Below are 20975 nucleotides of genomic sequence, written 5' to 3' on the forward strand. Positions count from 1 at the left end.
GTATTTATTTTTGTCATGCATTTAGGTAGGTTGCATCATCTCATTTGTTGTCTTTTGCACCTTTCAACTGGATCCAACATCCACATTGTATATCGGTTATACTGATGGTGAGAGTCGTTTCTCCAAGAATCTAGCATCGGCATCATGGGCCATTTTCACCCCCTTGCATATGTTAGTCCATGCTAACGACGAGTGCATTGGATCTGCCACCAATAACCAAGCCGAATATGATGTAGTGATAGGTTTGTTAGTCGATGCCCTTGCTCATCACATCTGTCATCTTCATATTCATTTAGATTCCTTATTGCTTGTCATGCAATTGAATGGTGTGTATCATGTGCATAACCAAGTCCTATTTAGAAAATATCTACGAGTTAAGCTATTGGTACGTGAATTTGAAACCATTACTTTCAATCATGTTCCTAGAGCCCAAAATAACTATGTAGATACCATTGCAAATAACATTCTAGATTGGCATTTATCACATGTATACCACAGAAGACAACCATAAACAAAACACATGGCGAACCATCATCGTCAAGATGCATAATCACATTATGTATCACATAAAACATATAAGTGTTTGGAGCCCATAGCTCTAAATACATCTGACATGCCCATAGCATGTTACAAAAATCAAAACAAAGGGACCCACATGTCCCCGTCCCTAGTCACTGTCTAGCAGATCCCGCACCAAAGGCTCTGCTCCACCTACCCGTAGATCACGTACCACCTGACTGGCCATCACCATGCGCTGCATGATCCCTTGCCACTCTGAGGGAAGACCTGTACACTCATCTGCGTATTGATCTTCTAGCTCATGCCACCCGCACTCAGAAACTTCAGCCAGGAGCACATCACATCTACGACGTATGTCAGTGAGTAGAGCACTGTCATCTGGACCCTGGCATGATGATGATGTTCCTTGATCTATAGCCCCAGGCACTGCAACTCGACCTGCATGCCCTACCGGTTTCACCGGTGTTATATCTACATACCACATATTTTACACTCAGTACCATATACATGTGATAAAAATATGAAATGCACCATAAAAATAGCAACTTAACACTTACCGTCTGGTCCCCATGCTCGTCCAGGTGGAAGTGGTAGGTCAAGATCACCTTGGTAGTTCATCCCACTATAAGGATAAAGGGGCATCTGATCACAATGTGCGAAAAATTCAGATTGGAACACAAGATTTAGGGACTTTTCCTCCTCCCCAAATTCTCCAAAGCTCAATTAGCAAATGAATTAAATTGACTTGGTTGTTTCATGTTCGTGATTCATACACTTGATGGTCCAATGATGCAACAGATTGTACCAGTGATTCCCGGGTGTGTGTGAGATGTTTCAGACCTCATGAGGGGGTGGCCCTTCAGGTAGCCCCCCACATGCCCAATGACTTCATATTATGCTACAGCCTCAGATGCAGTTCCGCAGATTTGATGGGTTCAGTTCCTACCGCTTGCAGCACTCATAGCATGCATGTCTCCTTCAGATGATCCATTCAGTTTTGCAGAGCCTTTTCCTGTTCAACAAGGCTTCTTTGGTTGTTATACCCTCCCTCCCACCCATTTTTTGAGGGAAGGGCCATTATGTCTCATGTACTCAGATGTTATTGTATTCAGTCTTGGCTCATGTTTTTCCAGGCGCATTATGTATATGGGATACATTGTATTATTTTCTAGCTCATTTATGCCAGCATGTCATGTACCATTCAGCAAGAACATTAGTGCTCAGTTTCATTTTTCGGCGCGCATTATTTTTGTTGTACTAAGTTATCTCGGAGGGTATAGGTATGCCTCCCCCGCCTCACTCAAATTAGGTACCACATCATAAAAGGAGACTTACATCAGTTAGTTGGTCTCGCCCCCTCAGTGACTATCCTCTTTCGATTCAGCTCCATTGGCCTCTCTCTCTCTCTCTCTCTCTCTCTCTCTACCTCCCCTTCGGTGAAGTGATTGTGTCCTTACAATGTACTTCGGTCATACGTTTTGCTCCTAACACTCGTACGTTGGGGGGCAATCTGTTATCACCAAAAAATTGATCATCTAGCCATAACCTACTAGATGGATCGAAGTACACCATGTAGGGCCAATTTTACCATAGTAAAATTGCTTTCACTATAAGAAATTACTTAATAAACCACATTTGTTAAGTTATTTCTGGTTAAACCCATGAAGAATAATTAAATAAATCATTATTTATTTAATTATCTTCTAGGAATAATTAATTAAACCATTGTTTAACTAATATTCCTTGTCATATTTGACCCAATTATGAGAAATAATTAGATAAATCATTATTTTTCTTATTTTTCTCTAGGAATAATTAATTAATCGTTATTTAGTTATTATTCCTTGTCAACTTGGACTAAATCCTCTAGAAATACTTAAACAAATCATTATTTGTTTATTATTCCTTAACCACAATCCTTGAAATGATAAATAAATCATTTATTTATTTATTATTTCTAAATAAAAGTATTTAACCAATTTAAATACTTTTTCCCTCCAACCAAATATAATAAAATATTCCAAACAGTTAATTCTAGAATTTGGTTAATAATATTTTATTATTTTCCATTATTCGAGAATAACCTAATATTTTGTTATAAATTGGAGGGTTTTACATCTATTCTTCACTTTTGATCATTTTCATTGTTGCACTCACTGTTGCAACTCTGATTATTATCACAGTCGCTCACCATTTGACTTTTTCTTTTTAGTTCCCATTGAGCTCAAACATTTTGTTTGTTGGGTTTACACATTGTAGAGAAAAGAGAGACTCTACAAAGTTGAAGACATTGAGGTTAGCCAAGAAACCAAACCATAGAGGGGGATTGGTAACATTATTTGTTCCCTTCACAAGTGTCATCTAATAAAACTTATTTTTCTATATCTGGTTTCCATTGGATTATTGGAGTTATTTGCGCTTATTTTCTTATTCCATTTTGTTGTTTAACTATTCCTGTTGCATAGATCAGGGCTTTGGCAGGTTTTGTTTCTATCATTTGCTGCAAATCCACACTGTTTTATAGCCATTTTTACTGTTAAGGCTGTTTGTCATCCACAGTCTATATTGGTTTCTTTTCGTACATCTTCGAGAAGAATCTGGATTTTGGACAACTTTCTATTCAACTCCCTGTCCATATCTGACTTACAAAAGATGCTTAAGATTTCGTCAATTGATCAAATTAGACTGCAAAGAAGCAAAACCACTTGTAAACCCTCATATGTACATGAGTGGAAAGTATGTGATTCTACATCACGTGACATACTTTGTGGGGTAACTTGCAGGGATGTTGATGATACACACCTTATTTTCTTTGCTTGAGGATGGTTGATCAAAGTGATCCTCCTTGATGGATCATGTGGTTGATACTTTTGGTGGTCACAATGTTGATCATTGATGATGGCAATGCACTGATCTGATGGTGCATGGGATGTTAGATGTTGATTCGGTGGACTAGGTGGTTGATTGATACTTCGCTTGGTGCTTAGATGAATTTACACTCGATATGGATAAGCCTAACTCTGCTCTACTCTTCCTCTCACACTAGCATTGAGATCAGCTTATTAATGATATGATTGGCCTTATTTCAGATGATCTATCTTGGGACCATGATGACACACTTGTTGGAAATCAAAAAATCCTTACTTTTGGGCAGCAATTAAGCAAATTTAAAATCTGTCAACTGTCATCAACATGCCTAACATATAGATTTATGCTTGATACAGATAAGGGCTGAGTAGCCAAGAAACTACGGTTGGTTTAGACTGGAATCTACCACTTAAAAAAATTAATATGTGTGGATCAGTGCTTATGATCTAGGTAAGAATCAAGGAACCAGCATAATTTTGGCAGAATAAAACTAGCCCTAAACTACAAGGAAGTCTGCCCTTTGAAGTGCATCCCCTTAAACAATTCTACTCAACTCAAACTCAGAATCAACTACCAATGGATACGAGTTCTCAACCAAAATGCCAACTAGGCCATTTCTCAAGTTGCCTACACCATTGGTAGAGATTCCTCCCATGGAACTGTATGTGGAGTCATAATGATGCACAGGCACTGCAAGGGGTGTCACACCCCGAGGCCTACGGTAGTCTTTCAACCGTACTTGGCGAGGTACGGCACCACCGAACACTTTCTTTCACCAATACTTATGTTCATGGACTACGCCTAACCACTTGTCCTACTTAGTTTGTGTTTCTCAACCAAGTAATTATTATGTTTCCTTTATATCAATGAACACCCATACACATTCATTATCAACAGCAATTATACATGAAGAACACAATTGCACAGTATAAAGGGAGGGGCAACTCCCTGAACAATGAGTCTGCCTGAATATATTATATTAATCAACTTTCCAATATTACAAGCTTTACAAGTATACTTGGGAAACACCAAGTTTCATACTTAGCCAAATTTACAACTTGTCACACCTTCGTGTGCCAACCAAAGTTCCTTGCCCGAGCTGGGCGGGCGCACCCTCACACGAGCTGCCAACCGACTCCTCAACCGAACTTTATTTCGACGGGCGGGCGACCTACCCGAGTCACCCTTCACAACTTTCGCACGGCGGGCGGGCGACTCACCCAAGTCACCCGAAGACACCTTCGTTTACTCCTTCGCACAGCGGGCGAGCGACTCACCCAAGTCTCCACCCGCGCCTTCACCCGAACGGCGGGCACCTCCTACCCGCGCCTTCACCCGATACACCATACGATGTTTCACCGTGCGGCCTTGCCCAAGGTTGGGCGCATAGAGCTATGCCTCTTCTCTTCGCTGCGGCTACACCTTTCTACTTCGCACTTCCTCCTTGTATCCGTGAGAGCGTTCGAATTGCTTGATTAAAAGTCAATGCTCCAAATGCCTCACGCCTTCGTTGTATTTATATGGATGGTGGGGCGAGTCGAGCTGCCCAAGCCGACTCGTCCACCATGTAATGAACGCCCCTACCTTCGCAACTTTTCATCCGATTGTATGGTCAGCCTTTGTTCAAGTTGCTCCACATGTAGGTCGGCCCGTGGGTTGAGCCAACGCTCCCCACGCCATATAAACTCCTTCGCTCACCCTCTATGCGCATTATATTTATGTTACTTCGCACATTTGGCCGTAGAGCTACTCGCACTTCATTCGTCCAACTCGCTCATTTGCCAACAAGCCAAGTCGCACTACACGATGGTCGTGCCAAGAACCGCAGGTCCTTACATCCTCCTCCACCTGAAATCATTGTCATCCTCGACAACATCCCATCCTGGTAACCATCCACCAAGATCATCGTCAATAACTGTCTCATCCTTGGTCCATGATATCAACTCCTCCACATACTACAAACATCCCTGCAACATATGTAGAACTACCGTCTCCATCATGTGTCGTCCCATCCTGTGAACTGTCATCATTCTTGCCTGCCTAATGTCAACATCTCTCTGGTACACTGCTAGCCCCCATGACTTGAACTAGTCAGGTGATCAATCCAACTGTCATGCTCAAATCATAAGAATGTCCATCCTTATGCCTTCACCAATCTATCTCGGATTCTGCCACATCCTGGACTCACCAAAAATCTCACCCATGCTCACGTCCATGGAAACTCCATCCCATCTGCAACATGTCATGATGCTTAATGTCGAACCATTCCTACACCATCTGTCATACATGCTCAGCCTGTTTTAAGGACTCACTGCCATGAGCAGCTAACAATGAGCCCCATCTTCTATGTCATCTAAGAAGATGTAGAGGGAGTAGAGCCTGAAGGCTCACCCTCACTAATAAGCTCAATCCATCTGCCAGGATCCTCTATCTCCATCCTTTGTAGATATGCAACCTGATCCTCCTCTCGGACAATCGGTCTCACATAAACCTCCTCGTCATCATCATCATCCTCAACTTCCTCTAGCCTTCTTGACAAATCCAAGATACTATCAGATAGTGTCCTAATAACCAATGACTGCTCGGTAAGCTTTGTCTCAACCGTAGACAACCGCTTACTCATGTCTTCCATGCGCTTCTCATCCTCCATCTACATCACTGCCAGTTTACAATCAGGCTTTGTCACTCCAATGGTTGGAATACCAATGGGTACATCTTCCCTTCCATCGTAAATGTACAGCTTCTTCAAATGTGGAACGATCATAGCATCATATTGTTTCAAGAATTCCATCCCTAGTACAACTTCATAGTCATCAATCTGCACTATAGTGAAGTCGTCTTTCCCGGTCCACTCACCTAGTGTTGTGTCCACTCTTTCAGCTACACCAAGTACCGAATCAGGAGGAGAATTCACCATCTTCATTTGTGCCTTCACTGGTACAAATTTCAGCCCAATTCTTCTCGCAACATCTTCACTCATGAAGTTATGAGTAGCTCCACTATCTACCATAGTGAGTACCTCCATACCTCCAATCTTCATCCGAACATACTCCAAGCTGTTCCTTTCAGGATCTCTTTGAGAGACCACTTCCGTAGCAACAGCACCACCAAGAATCTGCATCATCCCCACAGAAGGTTCTTCTTTCTTCGTATTAGATTGTGCAATAGTAGCCACTTTCGGTCTAGAAGGGCAATTCTTCACCGTATGTGGTTTTGCACAAATCCAGCACTTCAATGGCTTCTTCGTCTTCTCATCCGACTTCGAAGCTTCATCTTTCTTCTTCTCTTTCAGCTTATCAGACATCTTCTTCCTCTCATCAAAAGTCTCATCATATTGCTCCACCAACCTATCCACAGCAGCAAAAGCTTCTTCAAGTGTTTTAATCTTCTGCCTCTTCACTTCATTGCGTGCCCAAGGCTTCAATCCAATAATGACGTTGAACACCTTGTCCCTCTCAGCCATGTCAGGAAGTTCCAGAACCGCACTTGCAAACTCCCGCTGATATGTTTGTAGGTTCCCTGTCTGCTTAATGAATTTAATCTTCGTTTCATCCCGAGGACTGAAATGAGCCTGCAAAGCTTTCTTCATATCATCCCAAGAAGTAATGTCATCAGCACTGCCATTGGCAATCTAATCCATCCGTCTTCTCCACCACATCTTAGCATCTTTTGTCAGGAATTGAGCAACCACTTTCACTTTTGTCTCATCATCGGATAGACCCAAGCGTTCCAAGTATTGCTCCATATCCCAGAGAAAGTTACCAAGAGTCTTCTCACTTCTTGTACCATCATAAGATTCTGGTTCCTTAACTTTCACGTGAGACACTCCTCCACCTGAGTTATGTCTCACGGCCTTCTTCAACACCGCGATCTCATCATTTGCACCATCAAGAGATTTCTGCAATTTCAAGATCTCTGTCGGACCTTTATCCCTTGCTTCTCCAATCTCCTTGACTTCAATTTCAAGTTGTGTACACTTAAGATCAGTGTACTCATGCCGAGTCCGGAGTTCATCAAATTCTTCCCTCATCTGCACATGATCCTCTAGTTCCTTCATGACTAGATCCATCTTTGTAGTCCAGTAAGATTCCAATGCCTCCATTCTCTCTAGTAGTTTTTCAATAAAGGCCTCAGTCGCATTGTGGCTAGATTCACCCGATACCACACTAGATTCACCTGCCATTTCTGCTTCCTTCTTCCTTCTTTGTGATCAAGTATCGACCATCCAACAGTTTCACCAAGTTGCCTGCAACCTGAACGAGCCCTTGTTCCACTTGTATGTGAAACAGCGTCCTTCACCTGCAAGTACCTGCTTCACTGTCACCAACTTCCAAGCTTCTTCAACCTGAATCAGCTTCAATGCTTCAACACCAGCACCAGCTCCCTGGCACTAGCTCTTCACCATCAACCAGGATATCAGCTCTGATTGGGGGCCTATGATAGTCTTTCAACTGTACTTGGCGAGGTGCAGCACCACCAAACACTTTCTTTTCACCAATACTTATGTTCATGGACTACGCCTAACCACTTGTCCTACTTAGTTTGTGTTTCTCAACCAAGTAATTATTATGTTTCCTTTATACCAATGAACACCCATACACATTCATTATCAACAGCAATTATCCATGAAGAACACAATTGCACAGTATAAAGGGAGGGGCAACTTCCTCAACAATGAGTCTGCCTGAATATATTATATTAATCAACTTTCCAATATTACAAGTTTTACAAGTATACTTGGGAAACACCAAGTTTCATACTTAGCCAAATTTATAACTTGTCACACCTTCGTGTGCCAACCAAAGTACCTTGTCTGCGCTGGGCAGGCGCGCCCTCACACGCGCTACCAACCGGCTCCTCAACCGAACTTTGTTTCGACGGGCAGGCGACCTACCCGAGTCACCCTTCACAACTTTTGCATGGTGGGGGGGCGACTCACCCAAGTCACCCGAAGACACCTCTGTTTACTCCTTCGCACGGCGGGTGGGCGGCTCACCCAAGTCTCCACCCACGCCTTCACCCGAACGGCGGGCACGTCCTACCCGCGCCTTCACCCGATACACTTCATGTGATGTTTCACCGTGCGGCCTTGCCCAAGGTTGGGCGCATTGAGTTGCGCCTCTTCTCTTCGCTTCGGCTACACCTTTCTACTTCGCACTTCCTCCTTGTATCCGTGAGAGCATTCGAATTGCTTGATCGAAAGTCGATGCTCCAAATGCTTCACGCCTTCGTTGTATTTATATGGATGGTGGGGCGAGTCGAGCTGCCCAAGCCAACTCGTCCATCATGTAATGAACGCCCCTACCTTCGCAACTTTTCATCCGATTGTATGGTCGACCTTCGTTCAAGTTGCTCCACATGTAGGTCGGCCCGTGGGTTGAGCCAACGCTCCCCACGCCATATAAACTCCTTCGCTCACCCTCTATGCGCATTATAACTATGTTACTTCGCACATTTGGCCGTAGAGTTGCTTGCACTTCGTTCGTCCAACTCGCTCGTTTGCCAACAAGCCAAGTCGCACTCCACGGTGGTCGTGCCAAGAACCACAGGTCCTTAGAGGGGGGGGTCGAACGTGAAACCAACTACCTGTGGATATGGATCCTTAATCATAAAGCCATACCAAAGCATTCAACAATGTACCAGAGTCACTGGTAGAAATTCAACCCATGGGGTTGTATGTGGAGTTGTACGGGACCTTGATCAAAATTCAAGATCATGGCATTCAGCAAGGTACCTATGTCATCAATTGAAATTCAGCCTATGGAGCTGTACGTGGAATTGTAACAAGATGCACAGACACCACAGCATGAGGGTTTCTTAACCAAAATGACAAACCAGAGCATTCAGAGTTTCAAAATTTTAAAAAATAATAAATAACAAAACAGAAAAACTCTAGTAAGTAAACTCATCTTCATATCCACCCAAATGGGATGATCTGATGGGATGCAATTCCGCACCACCACGTGCAGGCAGTCCCATCCAACACTTGGCGAAAGGTGATCATACGGGGGGAGGAGATGGTTGAGAGGGGTGTCCATATGACCAGACCCTTGGAGTTTGAGCACCCACACTGCAGGTTAATGAGGAGCCAAAGGAAAATTCCAAACCCATGCAGTGCCATGAAAAGCAGAGGTACATGAGCACCATCGCCTTCTTACCAGTAGATTGCCCCTGGAACCACTCCTCCATATGATCAGCAGCATCTGGTTTAAAATGGCAACCCTTGTGGCTTCTAGGCTCAGAAGGAGACAAAGCAACTTCCATGATGGGAAGCAACCATAAGTGCATAGAAGTATGGAATGGGGAGGCCATATAAGGTCCCAAGACGATGTTTGTTCATAGGGGGAGACCACCAACTACTAGAGCTACAATGCCACCAGCCCATCGCCTGCCATGTAAATGCAAACAAACAGATGCTAAAAGAATTGCCAAGGGATTCCGGGAGACACAAGCCAGCTACAATTTGAAAAATGAACAACTGTAGGCAAGGTTCAACGGAAAAGAAGGATCACCAGCAGTTCAAAGATTGATGAAGAGTTAGCTAGCATGATGCCAGACATCGGGTTCTCCAGGAGCAACACTACTCATTTCTCTATAACCCTTAATTTATATTGGCAAACAAAGGAGCTCATAGCCAGGCACTATGATGAGGTGGAGGAGAGAAACAATAATATCATGGAGGAAATTAGGGAGGAATTTAGGCAGCTGAACGCAATCTATCATTTTCTTCTCCAAGCAATTGAAGGCTCAGAGACGTTTCTACAGATAAAACCACAAAGGAAAGAGCAGAATAACCGCTGGGTACAGACTTGCTGCCCTTTTGCTCTAGATGACAATGAAGCCTAAGCAGCTCTGGACTTGGGCTCGCCCTTCTACTTGTTATTTCTGTACTGTGTTTTTTAATAGCATCTCTAAAGGTCATCCATTGGGATATCTGCAAAAATCTATGTTTTGGTAAAGTCCTGAAGTAAAGGCCACAGGACAAGTCATAAACGTAACATTTGTGCTTTCTGTTACTAAGGCCAGAAGCCAGGCAGTATGAAATCACGAACTTCATGCTTTGATGACAAGAACAATACCGGCCTTGAGCTGAAGTAGTCTGAACAATGGTTCCAGTATGGCTTCTAGGTTGGAATTTTTGGCTTGGTATATAAATATGTATTGCCTACTGTAATATAAAGACATGTCTGCTTGCTTGCAACACCAACAAACAAACAAAAACTCATTTTCTCCAAATTGGAAGTACATAGCATATAAATCTTCAGAATTGCACAAACATTATAAAAAATAAAATAAAAAAAGTGAATATTGAGCCCTGAAATTGTTATTGAACCCAGTAAAACCCCTGAAAATTGTTTCAACGTTTAAGGAATAGGAAATGCATACACACGTACCCGGAAGAGATCGAGGACAATATGGTCAGGAAGGCAATTGAGGTTGGTGATGCGGTTGATGCGGGCGACGGCAGACTCGATGGTGAGATTGAGGAGGGTCGGAGGGGCACTCGGGGGCAGTGACATATGTATGACTACCTTAGTCTCATGTGACAGCCCACTGATTCCTCCAGAGCCTGATCCCAGCCGAGTCCCAGTAGCATTAAACAGGTTCAGGAGTAGAAGATCGCCCGCCTTGAGGATATACGCACTGAATATACGCAGATTATTATCGTTCTTAGCATTGAATACGCAGTATATACCCCGTCGGTTTCAACTTCCTACCTTCTGGATTTTAAACCAATATTAATTTCATATTTTAATGCTGACTTCGCTTGGTCGAGGGATAGCCTGTGATATGTTTTTCGAACGAATATGTTAATGAGTTGCTGGCCAACGAAGAAAACTGATCTTGATCCGCTCTTCCATGGTCGTATAGATCACCTTAAAATCGGATAAAAGGTCGGCAATTGTTTTATTTTTTTTTATAAATGTTAAGAGGTTTTATATTTTGATTTTGCCACTAAGAGTAAGACGTGTTCCACAACTTGAACTCGTATATGGAAATTTTGTTTATGTTAAAAATAAATATAAATAATTATATAGGTAGGTATATGTGATAATATTTATAATGTGTTTTAAAATTATTTTTGTTTGGTTAAGAGTTTATTTTTCTTGAACGTGAGGAAATTGGTTAACGATCCAATACTTAAAAGTATCTAGTAGGACTGAAACCCTACCCCTTATGAACCATCAGCAGGTCATTTCAAGTGGCATGGTTTTCCTTAAATAACAACAATGAGTCAACTTGCATTCACAGATAGCAGTTAGTAATGGTCGTCCTCATTGTTGGTTTGACAACTAAGTTACGATAGGTTTTCTCATTGTGTAAATAAAAAATATGGTAATATTCAAAAACAATTGTCCTTGGGATAGTTTAATTAGCAATCATTATCATATGAAGTATGTGTTGTAACACCCTCCTCCCACATCTACCCAAGTAACCGGCCAATCGGGGTAAACATGTGACGAGAGGCTACTATGATGGGATTCAACCTCTTATGCGACCTTAAGGAAGTGGAATCGACGGAAACACAACACACAAACCCTCCACATCAGCAAGAGGACTCCCAGGAACCATCCCAACATCTCAGGTAACCAACCCCTGGGTCCCATTGAGTTTTTATACCAATTAACACTCGGATGCTCCCATGATATGGGCATGCAAGCATCCAGAAGGCTCTAGACGCTCCCATAGCATGGTATGCCAATGCCCAGGGACTATTTTTCTCAATGTTGTGCCAGCGTCCCCGGGATTTGAGCCACTTTTTCAGACCCAAAGCCCAGGTCATTGCCCATAACTAAATGACACCTTCATAACAGAAAGATAATAGTGGAATGATGATACAAATGCAATTACTTGGACAAACCCTTGATTGGACCCCTACTAGCCATGACAGGCATTTCGTCAAACATGTCACAAATATGTAATCTACAGGAGTAAACAACATATGTAAGAATCGCTAAGAAGCATTGTTCCCTTATATCTTTAACTACATTATCATTCATTAGGTCATAGATACATTGTTATTCATTTACAAATCAAAACAGGAGAAGAGCCATACATCATCACTGTCATAATACATGCTTATAACCAGCATAATAACAACAAAAATATCAAGCATACATCAACCATAGAATCCACATATAAACCAATACATTTATATATAAGATATCAAGGAAAGAACCTCTTATTAATTAATGCAAAAGCTAACGTGGTATGGGACTACCACATTCCACCTTACCATAGAATGCCTAAGCCAATTCTCTCTTTAGTCATTCACCCTCGTGCCATATTCCAAGCATGAATGTAGGACTCAAACCAAAAGAACCAACTAGGCCATCCCGAAGCTAAACCATCTCACCCTCATCAATAAAAACCAGTTTTTATCGTAATCCATCCCCAATCACTAAGCCAACACAATAAACATGTAATAATTGGCTTTACCATGATCTCCATCGGCTCACTAGGCCAAAACAAGCATGGATGCCACCAGATCTCTCCACCTACACCGTGAGGAATTTTCATGTCTCTTAGTCTCTCAGGCTTTACCGTAATCCACAGTCTGATCCAGGGATCACTAGGCCCTAAACCGAGACACCACCCTCTAGGCTTTACCGTATATCTCGCCATTCATCGACAAGGATTCCTAAACCTTAAGGGCAACCACCTCTAGGCTTTCCTGTATATACCGCCATTCATTGGTCAAGGATTCCTAGGCCCACCTAGGCAACACAAAATCCTTCTTTACAGCAACCCACAATCCAGTTCAGCGGTTATTAGGCCATGTGTTCTATCATTCAGAGATCCACGTCACTAAGCTTTGAATCCATCCAACAATCCAGCTCAACCAAAACATGATAACCCCATCACAATGTGGCTATTCAGACATGACAAAGCTAGGTTGAAAACATTGTCACACCTGACAAAACCCATGCCATAACAGCAAGGAACCACATGCAATACCATGCATGTCAAATCTTGTAAGGAAAACACACATGCAAATCGATACCTGCAAAAAATTCTATTATAGTTGCTTGATCTTGTTCTTGCTTGCTTGCTCCTTCCTTCCTCTTTCCTTCTTTGCCTTTCTTGATCCAAATTCAAAGGGCTCCAAGAAAAATCTAAGTGTCCAATAGTGAGAGAGAGAGAGAATAATGAGAAAGAGTTCCAAAATTAAACTAACAAAAAGGTTTGAGCAAAAGCTTCGCAACTAATCCTTAGAACCCTTGTTATCAATGAGGCCTCTATTTTTTTTAATTTCCATTATTTTCTTTCATTTTCCTCCTCACATACAACCTGTCACCTTTCACCTTCCTTTTCTCCTAATTTCCATTATTTTCATAAATAAATGTGCCAAAAAGACCATTTAATGCCACATGTCTTTCCAAAACCTTTGCCAATTTCCTTAACCATAATAAATCGAATGAACACCCACTAGGATGTTTTTTACCCACCATTCAGCTTGGAATACGTGTCACATTACCGTGGTCTTATATTTTTATATTTACATGGATTTTTAACCAGGGTTGTTACATGTGTAAACTAAGATTCAATATTTAAATCCTCTTGATTAACTAGTGCCTAAGGGCATATGTAGGCACCTAGAAGTATAATGGTAAGGACCAAAATTGACCCCATGTCATATGAGTATAAAACCAGCCTAATTGTCAATTCCTCTACTAAAAAAATAAAACATTTAAAAAAATTAAATCAGTTTAAGTTCACCTTAAACCCAAATTTATCAAGCACCAAGAAGGATCGAATTTCTTAATACATGACATGGAATTAAATTATTCAAAATTTTATATAATAAAAAAATTGATCTCTCTATGTTTGATGAATCTAGATTGGTTTATTGGTTTACTAGTGAAATTCAATAGCGGAGAAGCAACTTAATTTCTAAAGGAAATGGTTTTTATTTTTATTATATAATATTATAACTTAATTTAAAGTTACAATTTAGTTAGAGGTGAAATGGATATATGTGATTCTTTTATTTGTGGAAAAAACTTTACATGGGACTCCCTTTTTTTATAGGACAAGGGACTCTTCTGTGTTTACTTGACAAAGATGTACATACTCTGCCCCATGTTAAAATGTAGAAAGAAAAGGCTTCATTTTACTTGTGCCTTAGTGAAATGGAGAAATTCGATTTTCCACATCAATAGGATGACTTGGATTGTAGTTAGCTAGAGTGATATGGCTTTGTCTCCTAGTCAAATCAGTAAATTCGAGTTATAGGCTATAAGTAGAGTTGTGCATGGGTTGATTGCTAAAATTTAGCAATCTAATGGAGTTATTGTTAGTTAAACTTGGTTAATTGAGCTCTATTCTTTTGTGGAATGAGTAGGAGTTCAATTGAGTAGTTATAACAATTGTTAACTCACTAATCTCTCAATTAACTGATCAATTTACTAAAAATAGTCACAGTCATACATGGAATTCGAATTACCTAGTTGAGTGGAGGAAAAGGCACATTGTAATCATCCATTGTATACTAGTTGAGTGTACAATGCTTTTGCATTGAGTAGGTGGTTAATTCCTTCAAGATATGCACAAGGAAATTGTAGAAATTCCTGCAAATTCTCTACAAATCTACCTCTGAGATCTATTTAGAAAAGCTTATTGTAGATTAACTCGATAATGCAATATACCAAAGCATAATACAATAATCTACTTCTGCTATCAAACTTGCGGAAGCTTAAAGATCGAGCTGAATCAGAGCTGAACACGTATAACCATAAAAAGAAGAATCAATGCACATGAAACACAGAAAATACTCAGGGGAAAGCCTCAGCTAAAAGCCCCACTATCTATATTATCATACAAGGTGGAAATATCTCAGAATTACACAAAGCTTTAGCTCTCACAGCTAGTCAACTCTCAGTACAATCCACCTAGATGCTCACAGGTTAACAAGGCTTCTCACAAACCTTCTCCTCTGCCCTCCAAGCCTCCTATTTCCTTGCGCAGTTTCTCCTAGGTGATCCTACTGTTACCAAGTGTAACATTGATCACTCACACTGATCTCACACCCTGTAAAACTGCGCAATCCTTAAGCAACCTTACCTTGATTACATGCATTAGTTTCCTTTATAGGAAAACGCATGCAACTGATAGTACATTGTTCTTGACATTTAGCTCAACTGGGTCTTTCTCAGAATAGACATGCATGAGTTTCTGATGAGGGAATCTTTAGTTATCTGGAGTACACTAGTTGAGTGCATGCATGCATCAACTAATTGATAACTCACAATTAGTTCCTCAATTAGTTTGGAACCAATTTAACTGGACTTAACTCAGTAAACTGAGCTAACTAATTACAACTCAAATATAACTCAATCTTATCTCCTTAATTAAGGGATAATCTCCTTGATTTAAGGGACAACTGTTGCATGACTTCAAAAAGACTTCTAACTTGAATTTCTCCAACTAATTAATCCATAATGAATTAATTGATTAAGTTCCAAGCAACTGGTGAGACTAAATTCGAATTTTAATTCAAGGACAAATTAAAATTGGAATATCTGGATTCTATTTTTATCATTTCTTGTTGTTATTTTCAACACTCCCTCTCAACAAGAAAGGAATTCAACTCGATCCCAATCGTGAACCTTTGGAATGTTATGCATGCAACACTTCTCTCTAGTGTTGTTGCTCCAGTAACTCTAGAAACAAAAAACATCTGTCATCAAAGTCTCTTACTGTTATTGCCTCTGTCAACTGAAAACTTTGCGCTTCTGCTAACTCTGCCTTTCTGCACTGTTGTCAATCCTTCTTTGCACTCTTCAATATATGACTTCTCTAGCCTTTGTCACTTGGATCTCTCACTGCGTCAATCCCACTAATTCCTCCCGCTACTATGTACTTTGGGCTCCCGTAGCAAGGTACGATCCATGAGATAAAACCTCTTAATGGACCCTGCCCAATTTTAGCCTTCTTGGGACTATCACTTCACATCGCCCCACCTCACACCTAGAGGTATGGCTGCATGTGATCCCTCTGCTAACTCTAATTGTGGCTCCTCCACAATTGTTTGAGACTTCTTCAGGGACTGCATGTTGAGAGGTAATTTACTCTCCCTCTCAACCACCAAGTCTCTAACATTTGCCTTGCTCCTCAAGGCTTTGCATGAATCTTGAACCTCAAGAGCATACAGGTTTTTAACACGTGAACCGATCTGTTTCACCTGTCTCGTGGTGATGTGTCTAAGGAAAACCTTTCCCTTACTGAAGACAACATCGTAGCCTTTGTCCTCCAGCATCACGACCAATACCAAGTTCTTCTTCAATCCAGGCACATACTTCACATCTATCAAGGTAATAAGAGCTCCATGCTCCCTCTGAAAAGCAACCATGCCCACTCCTGAAACACTGTACCTTTCATCGTCACCCATCTCTATGCGCATATTGAGGTCTTTCTCCTCCAAGGTACTAAATAAAATTTTGTCGTTGGTCATGTGGAATGAGGCTCCACTGTCAAGATACCAACCACAACCCATCATCGATGACACCATGCATGCGATGAGGGTAAAGTCCATTTCGAACTGAGAGGCCAATGCCTCACCTTCCGAGGATCCCTTCTTGGACTTCTTCGATGGACAATTAGTCGCATAATGTCCCATCTCAATTGAAGTATAATATGAATTCGATTTGTACCTGCAACCCCGAACTTCAAACTTCGAATTATCTTCTCAGTATACTGTTCACAGCTCTGACAAACTTGGCTCTGATACCATGTAGAATTTCCTGCAAATTCTCTACAAATCTACCTCTAAGATCTATGTAGAAAATCTGACTGTAGATTAACTCGATAATGCAATATACCAAAGCAAAATACAATAATCTACTTCTACTATCAAACTTGTGGAAGCTTAAAGATCGAGCTGAATCAGAGCTGAACACATATAACCATAAGAAGAAGAATCAATGCACATGAAACACAGAAAATACTCAGGGGAAAGCCTCAGCTAAAAACCCCACTATCTGTATTATCATACAAGGTGGAAATATCTCAGAATTACACAAAGCTTTAGCTCTCACGGCTAGCCAGGTCTCAGTACAATCCTCCTGGATACTCACAGGCTAACAAGGCTTCTCACAAACCTTCTCCTCTGTCCTCCAAGCCTCCTATTTCCTTGCGCAGTTTCTCCTGGGTGATCCTACTATTACCAAGTGTAACATTGATCACTCACACTGATCTCACACCCTGTAAAACTGCGCAATCCTCAAGGAACCTTACCTTCTCTGCATGCATTAGTTTCTTTTATATGAAAACACATGCAACTGATAGTACACTGTCCTTGACATTTATCTCAATTGGGTCTTTCTCAAAATAGACATGCATGAGTTGCTAATGAGGGAATCTTCAGTTATCTGGAGTACACTAGTTGAGTGCATGCATGCATCAACTAATTGATAACTCACAATTAGTTCCTCAAACAGTTTGAAACTAATTTAACTAGACTTAACTCAGTAAACTGAGCTAACTAATTACAACTCAAATATAACTCAACCTTATCTCCTTAATTAAGGGATAATCTCCTTAATTTAAGCGATAATTGTTGCATGACTTCAGAAAGACTTCTAACTTGAATTTCTCCAACTAATTAATCCATAATGAATTAATTAATTAATTTCCAAGCAGCTCGTGAGACTAGATTCGAATTTTAATTCACAATTTTAAAGGACAAATTAAAATTGGAATATCTGGATTCTATTTTTATCATTTCTTGTTGCTATTTTGAACAGAAATAGGGAAGTATCCTATTTTTTAGGGGCTAATTTCCTCCATGATTGCACAAGGAAATAGGATAATTGTTGAGCCCTATTTTGGCTAAGTGTTGGCCTTTGCAAGTCAATGAGCAGGAGATCATAATTGTAGTGCAGGGTGCGCATCAGGATTGAACCAAGATATTGTAATTGATCCATATTCTCATTTGAATTAATATAAAGTAGCGGAGGGGTTTTTCCCAGTTGGGATCCCTTGTAAAATGATTGTGTTCCTTGTGTTTTGATGGTTGCATGTTATTGCATGCATTTTTATCGTGTGTTTTCCTTTCTGCAGAATAGTAGAAGAATTTTTTGTCTCTTGATTTTAGTTCGATTTCATTAGCAGTAGCAAATTTCTTGCAATTTCTACATCTCCTCTCAATCCTTGTAACGTTTAAAGAGGAAAGACATGTGCTTCATTGTCAAGTTCACTTAGATTATACTTACATCTAATGATTGTCCCAAAATGTACATGTTATTATATGTAATGATTATTTTACTTTTTATGTAAATGTGTTATTTATTAACATTCATTTTTGAATCATTATTCCAAAAATGTGGAAAACAATACTTTTGGGGAACTTATCCAAAAAATAAGCCCTATGTGAATATCATATGAGACAGTAATGTAAGTGTTTTATGTTTAAAGAGTTGCCCAACACTTTCAAAGTGGGCAAATATGACAAGAATTTAATAGAGATTTTAAGGATTATTAGAGTTCCAGTGTGATCCAAGTTTCATGCATGGTTAAAGGATGCCCCGAGCCTTGTCCAAATCTAAATCAACCAATATCATCAAAAAAATGATTACAATTTTGGACGAATGAGAACTCTAATTTTGGATGAAAGTTCGCTACAAAATAAAATGAATCTAACATTTTCAATATCAATTTAACGATACACATGTCTTACTTTAATCATGGAATTTCATTTTATTGATATGTTACAAGGAACATTAATTAGGAGAGATTGTGTACCTGTCAACATTGTATAAGCAATAATTTTAAGGAGAGTTTTGGGTTGGGATGAAAATTGATGGTGATGGGTTATCTTTCAATGAGTGCAATTTATGATGTTCCTTGGTGATATTGTTTAAAGGGAAACCCTTCAACAAATCCTCATAGTTCTTAGCCTCAAATATTTCTCAAAGAGGCATTAAGTTTGCCAATGATTTATTTTATAGTTCCTCCAAAGAATGGATCTCGTGGCCTAACCTAAATCAAAACATGAAGCTTAAAAACATTGACAAGATTATTATGAATTGCATCTAGAGTCTCATCCTAGATTGCCTTCAGCTCAAGCTTGGCCTCATAATGCACCATACATAGTAACATGATAAGGAAAGGCCACAACTTTCAAACATTACAAATTGGGCATGGATGCAAGTGGCTCTATCACAAACCTTGCTTTGAAGGTTGGTTTAATAACATTTATTGCTTACATTCAAATCAACAAACTTACTTATTTTATGTCATAAGTATGGGAAACCATTAACCTTTAATTGAACCTAAATAGGTATTCTTTGCCTAGGATTTAGTGATAAGAGGGTCTCCTTATCGACATAAGCTTAACTTTGTGGGAGAGTACAACATTTGGTGTCCATAATGTGGTTATGCTAAAACCTTAAACATTTTTTTATGGTTATGTTCACTGGCTAAGAAGGATTCTAATGTGTTAATAGTTTTAGTCGACAAGATTTCTTACTAGTTGATTACCTTCCCTAAGTCATGGAGCTCTAGACCACTTGGATTTTAATTACTCTTATGGAATCAAATTTGACATAATCAGTTCTTGTTTAATGTTATGTGGTGTGTCACCGGTATTCTCAGTATCATGCTACATTGATACATGCTAATATTGAAGTATAGTCCTACAAGGTGTCACTAGAGATGGAGCACCTCTACTAGTTATTGGATTATTAACACAAAGCTTCTGATACCATAAGCAAGGTGCCTTCAAACCCACCTAACATGTACCCTCCTAAAGCCTTCATTCTATTGGGTTAACTGGGGTCTCTCACTTAGCCAAGCTCAATAGGATGTTGATTTATTGGTTCAACTAGTTCTACTCACAACCAACATTACCACAAGGTGAATCACTAGGTCCAAGAGCAACAAAAGTGTGCACATAGTAAGAGACTTAGACCTTGTAGATGGATAAGTAGTGGATAAGTAGTTCCCTATGACACAAAACCATTTTGTGCAATTTATTATATATATTGCATCTGTTGTGCCTAAATAGGCATAATATTTGTGTCAAGTGTGTGAATTTGCATCGAAATACAACACAGATAGTATTTGCATCCTATTTCCATTGTTATTGAGTCAATAATAATACATTTGCATTGATACTTGTTTGAAGTTTTTATATGCTTCACTCATAAAGAGAAAGACAACCCAATGGACTTGTGAGAAGAAGAAAAAAATAGAGTGGTGTGTCTGAGGTATTTTTCTTGTTTGGTCCATTTGTCTTTCCACTTTCCCTATTTGTGGAATTTGTGGAAAATGTTGTATTAAGTTTTCTTCGTTTTTTTTACTACATTGCATTTACATCATTGTTACATCACAAGTGTTATTTTGACAATTGAAAACTATGTGAAATTTACACCATATGTGTTGTTGTTGTTTCAATGATAAATCCATTTATATTAATAATTGTTGTTAATTGTATTTACTTTTAATTAAAGAGTATATTTAATTAATAATAATTTAGTAATATTAAAAATAATTTAATAAAAGAAAAGTATTACTTTGTAAGAGTGGTAGAAACATTATTAATAACTATTATTATTATATTTAATTTAATTCTTTTTGTAAGCCAA

At 39.8% G+C, this 20975-nt stretch overlaps 1 protein-coding gene across 1 annotated transcript in view; it reads right to left on the reverse strand.

Moving 5' to 3' along the window:
- The window catches only part of LOC149242235 (UDP-arabinopyranose mutase), an 82160-nt gene extending 70909 nt beyond the window's left edge, over window positions 1–11251 (reverse strand). Inside the window, exon 1 of the mRNA XM_089374186.1 lies at window positions 10782–11251. Within this exon, the coding sequence (XP_089230312.1) occupies window positions 10782–10907 (126 nt within the window). The 5' untranslated portion in view covers window positions 10908–11251. The remainder of the gene's footprint in view (window positions 1–10781) is intronic.
- Between the last annotated feature and the right edge of the window lie 9724 nt (window positions 11252–20975).

This window comes from Pinus tabuliformis, chromosome 8 (genome assembly GCF_031772625.1).
Source record: "Pinus tabuliformis cultivar Carrire ecotype Pingquan chromosome 8, CPIR1, whole genome shotgun sequence".
Taxonomy (NCBI): domain Eukaryota; kingdom Viridiplantae; phylum Streptophyta; class Pinopsida; order Pinales; family Pinaceae; genus Pinus; species Pinus tabuliformis.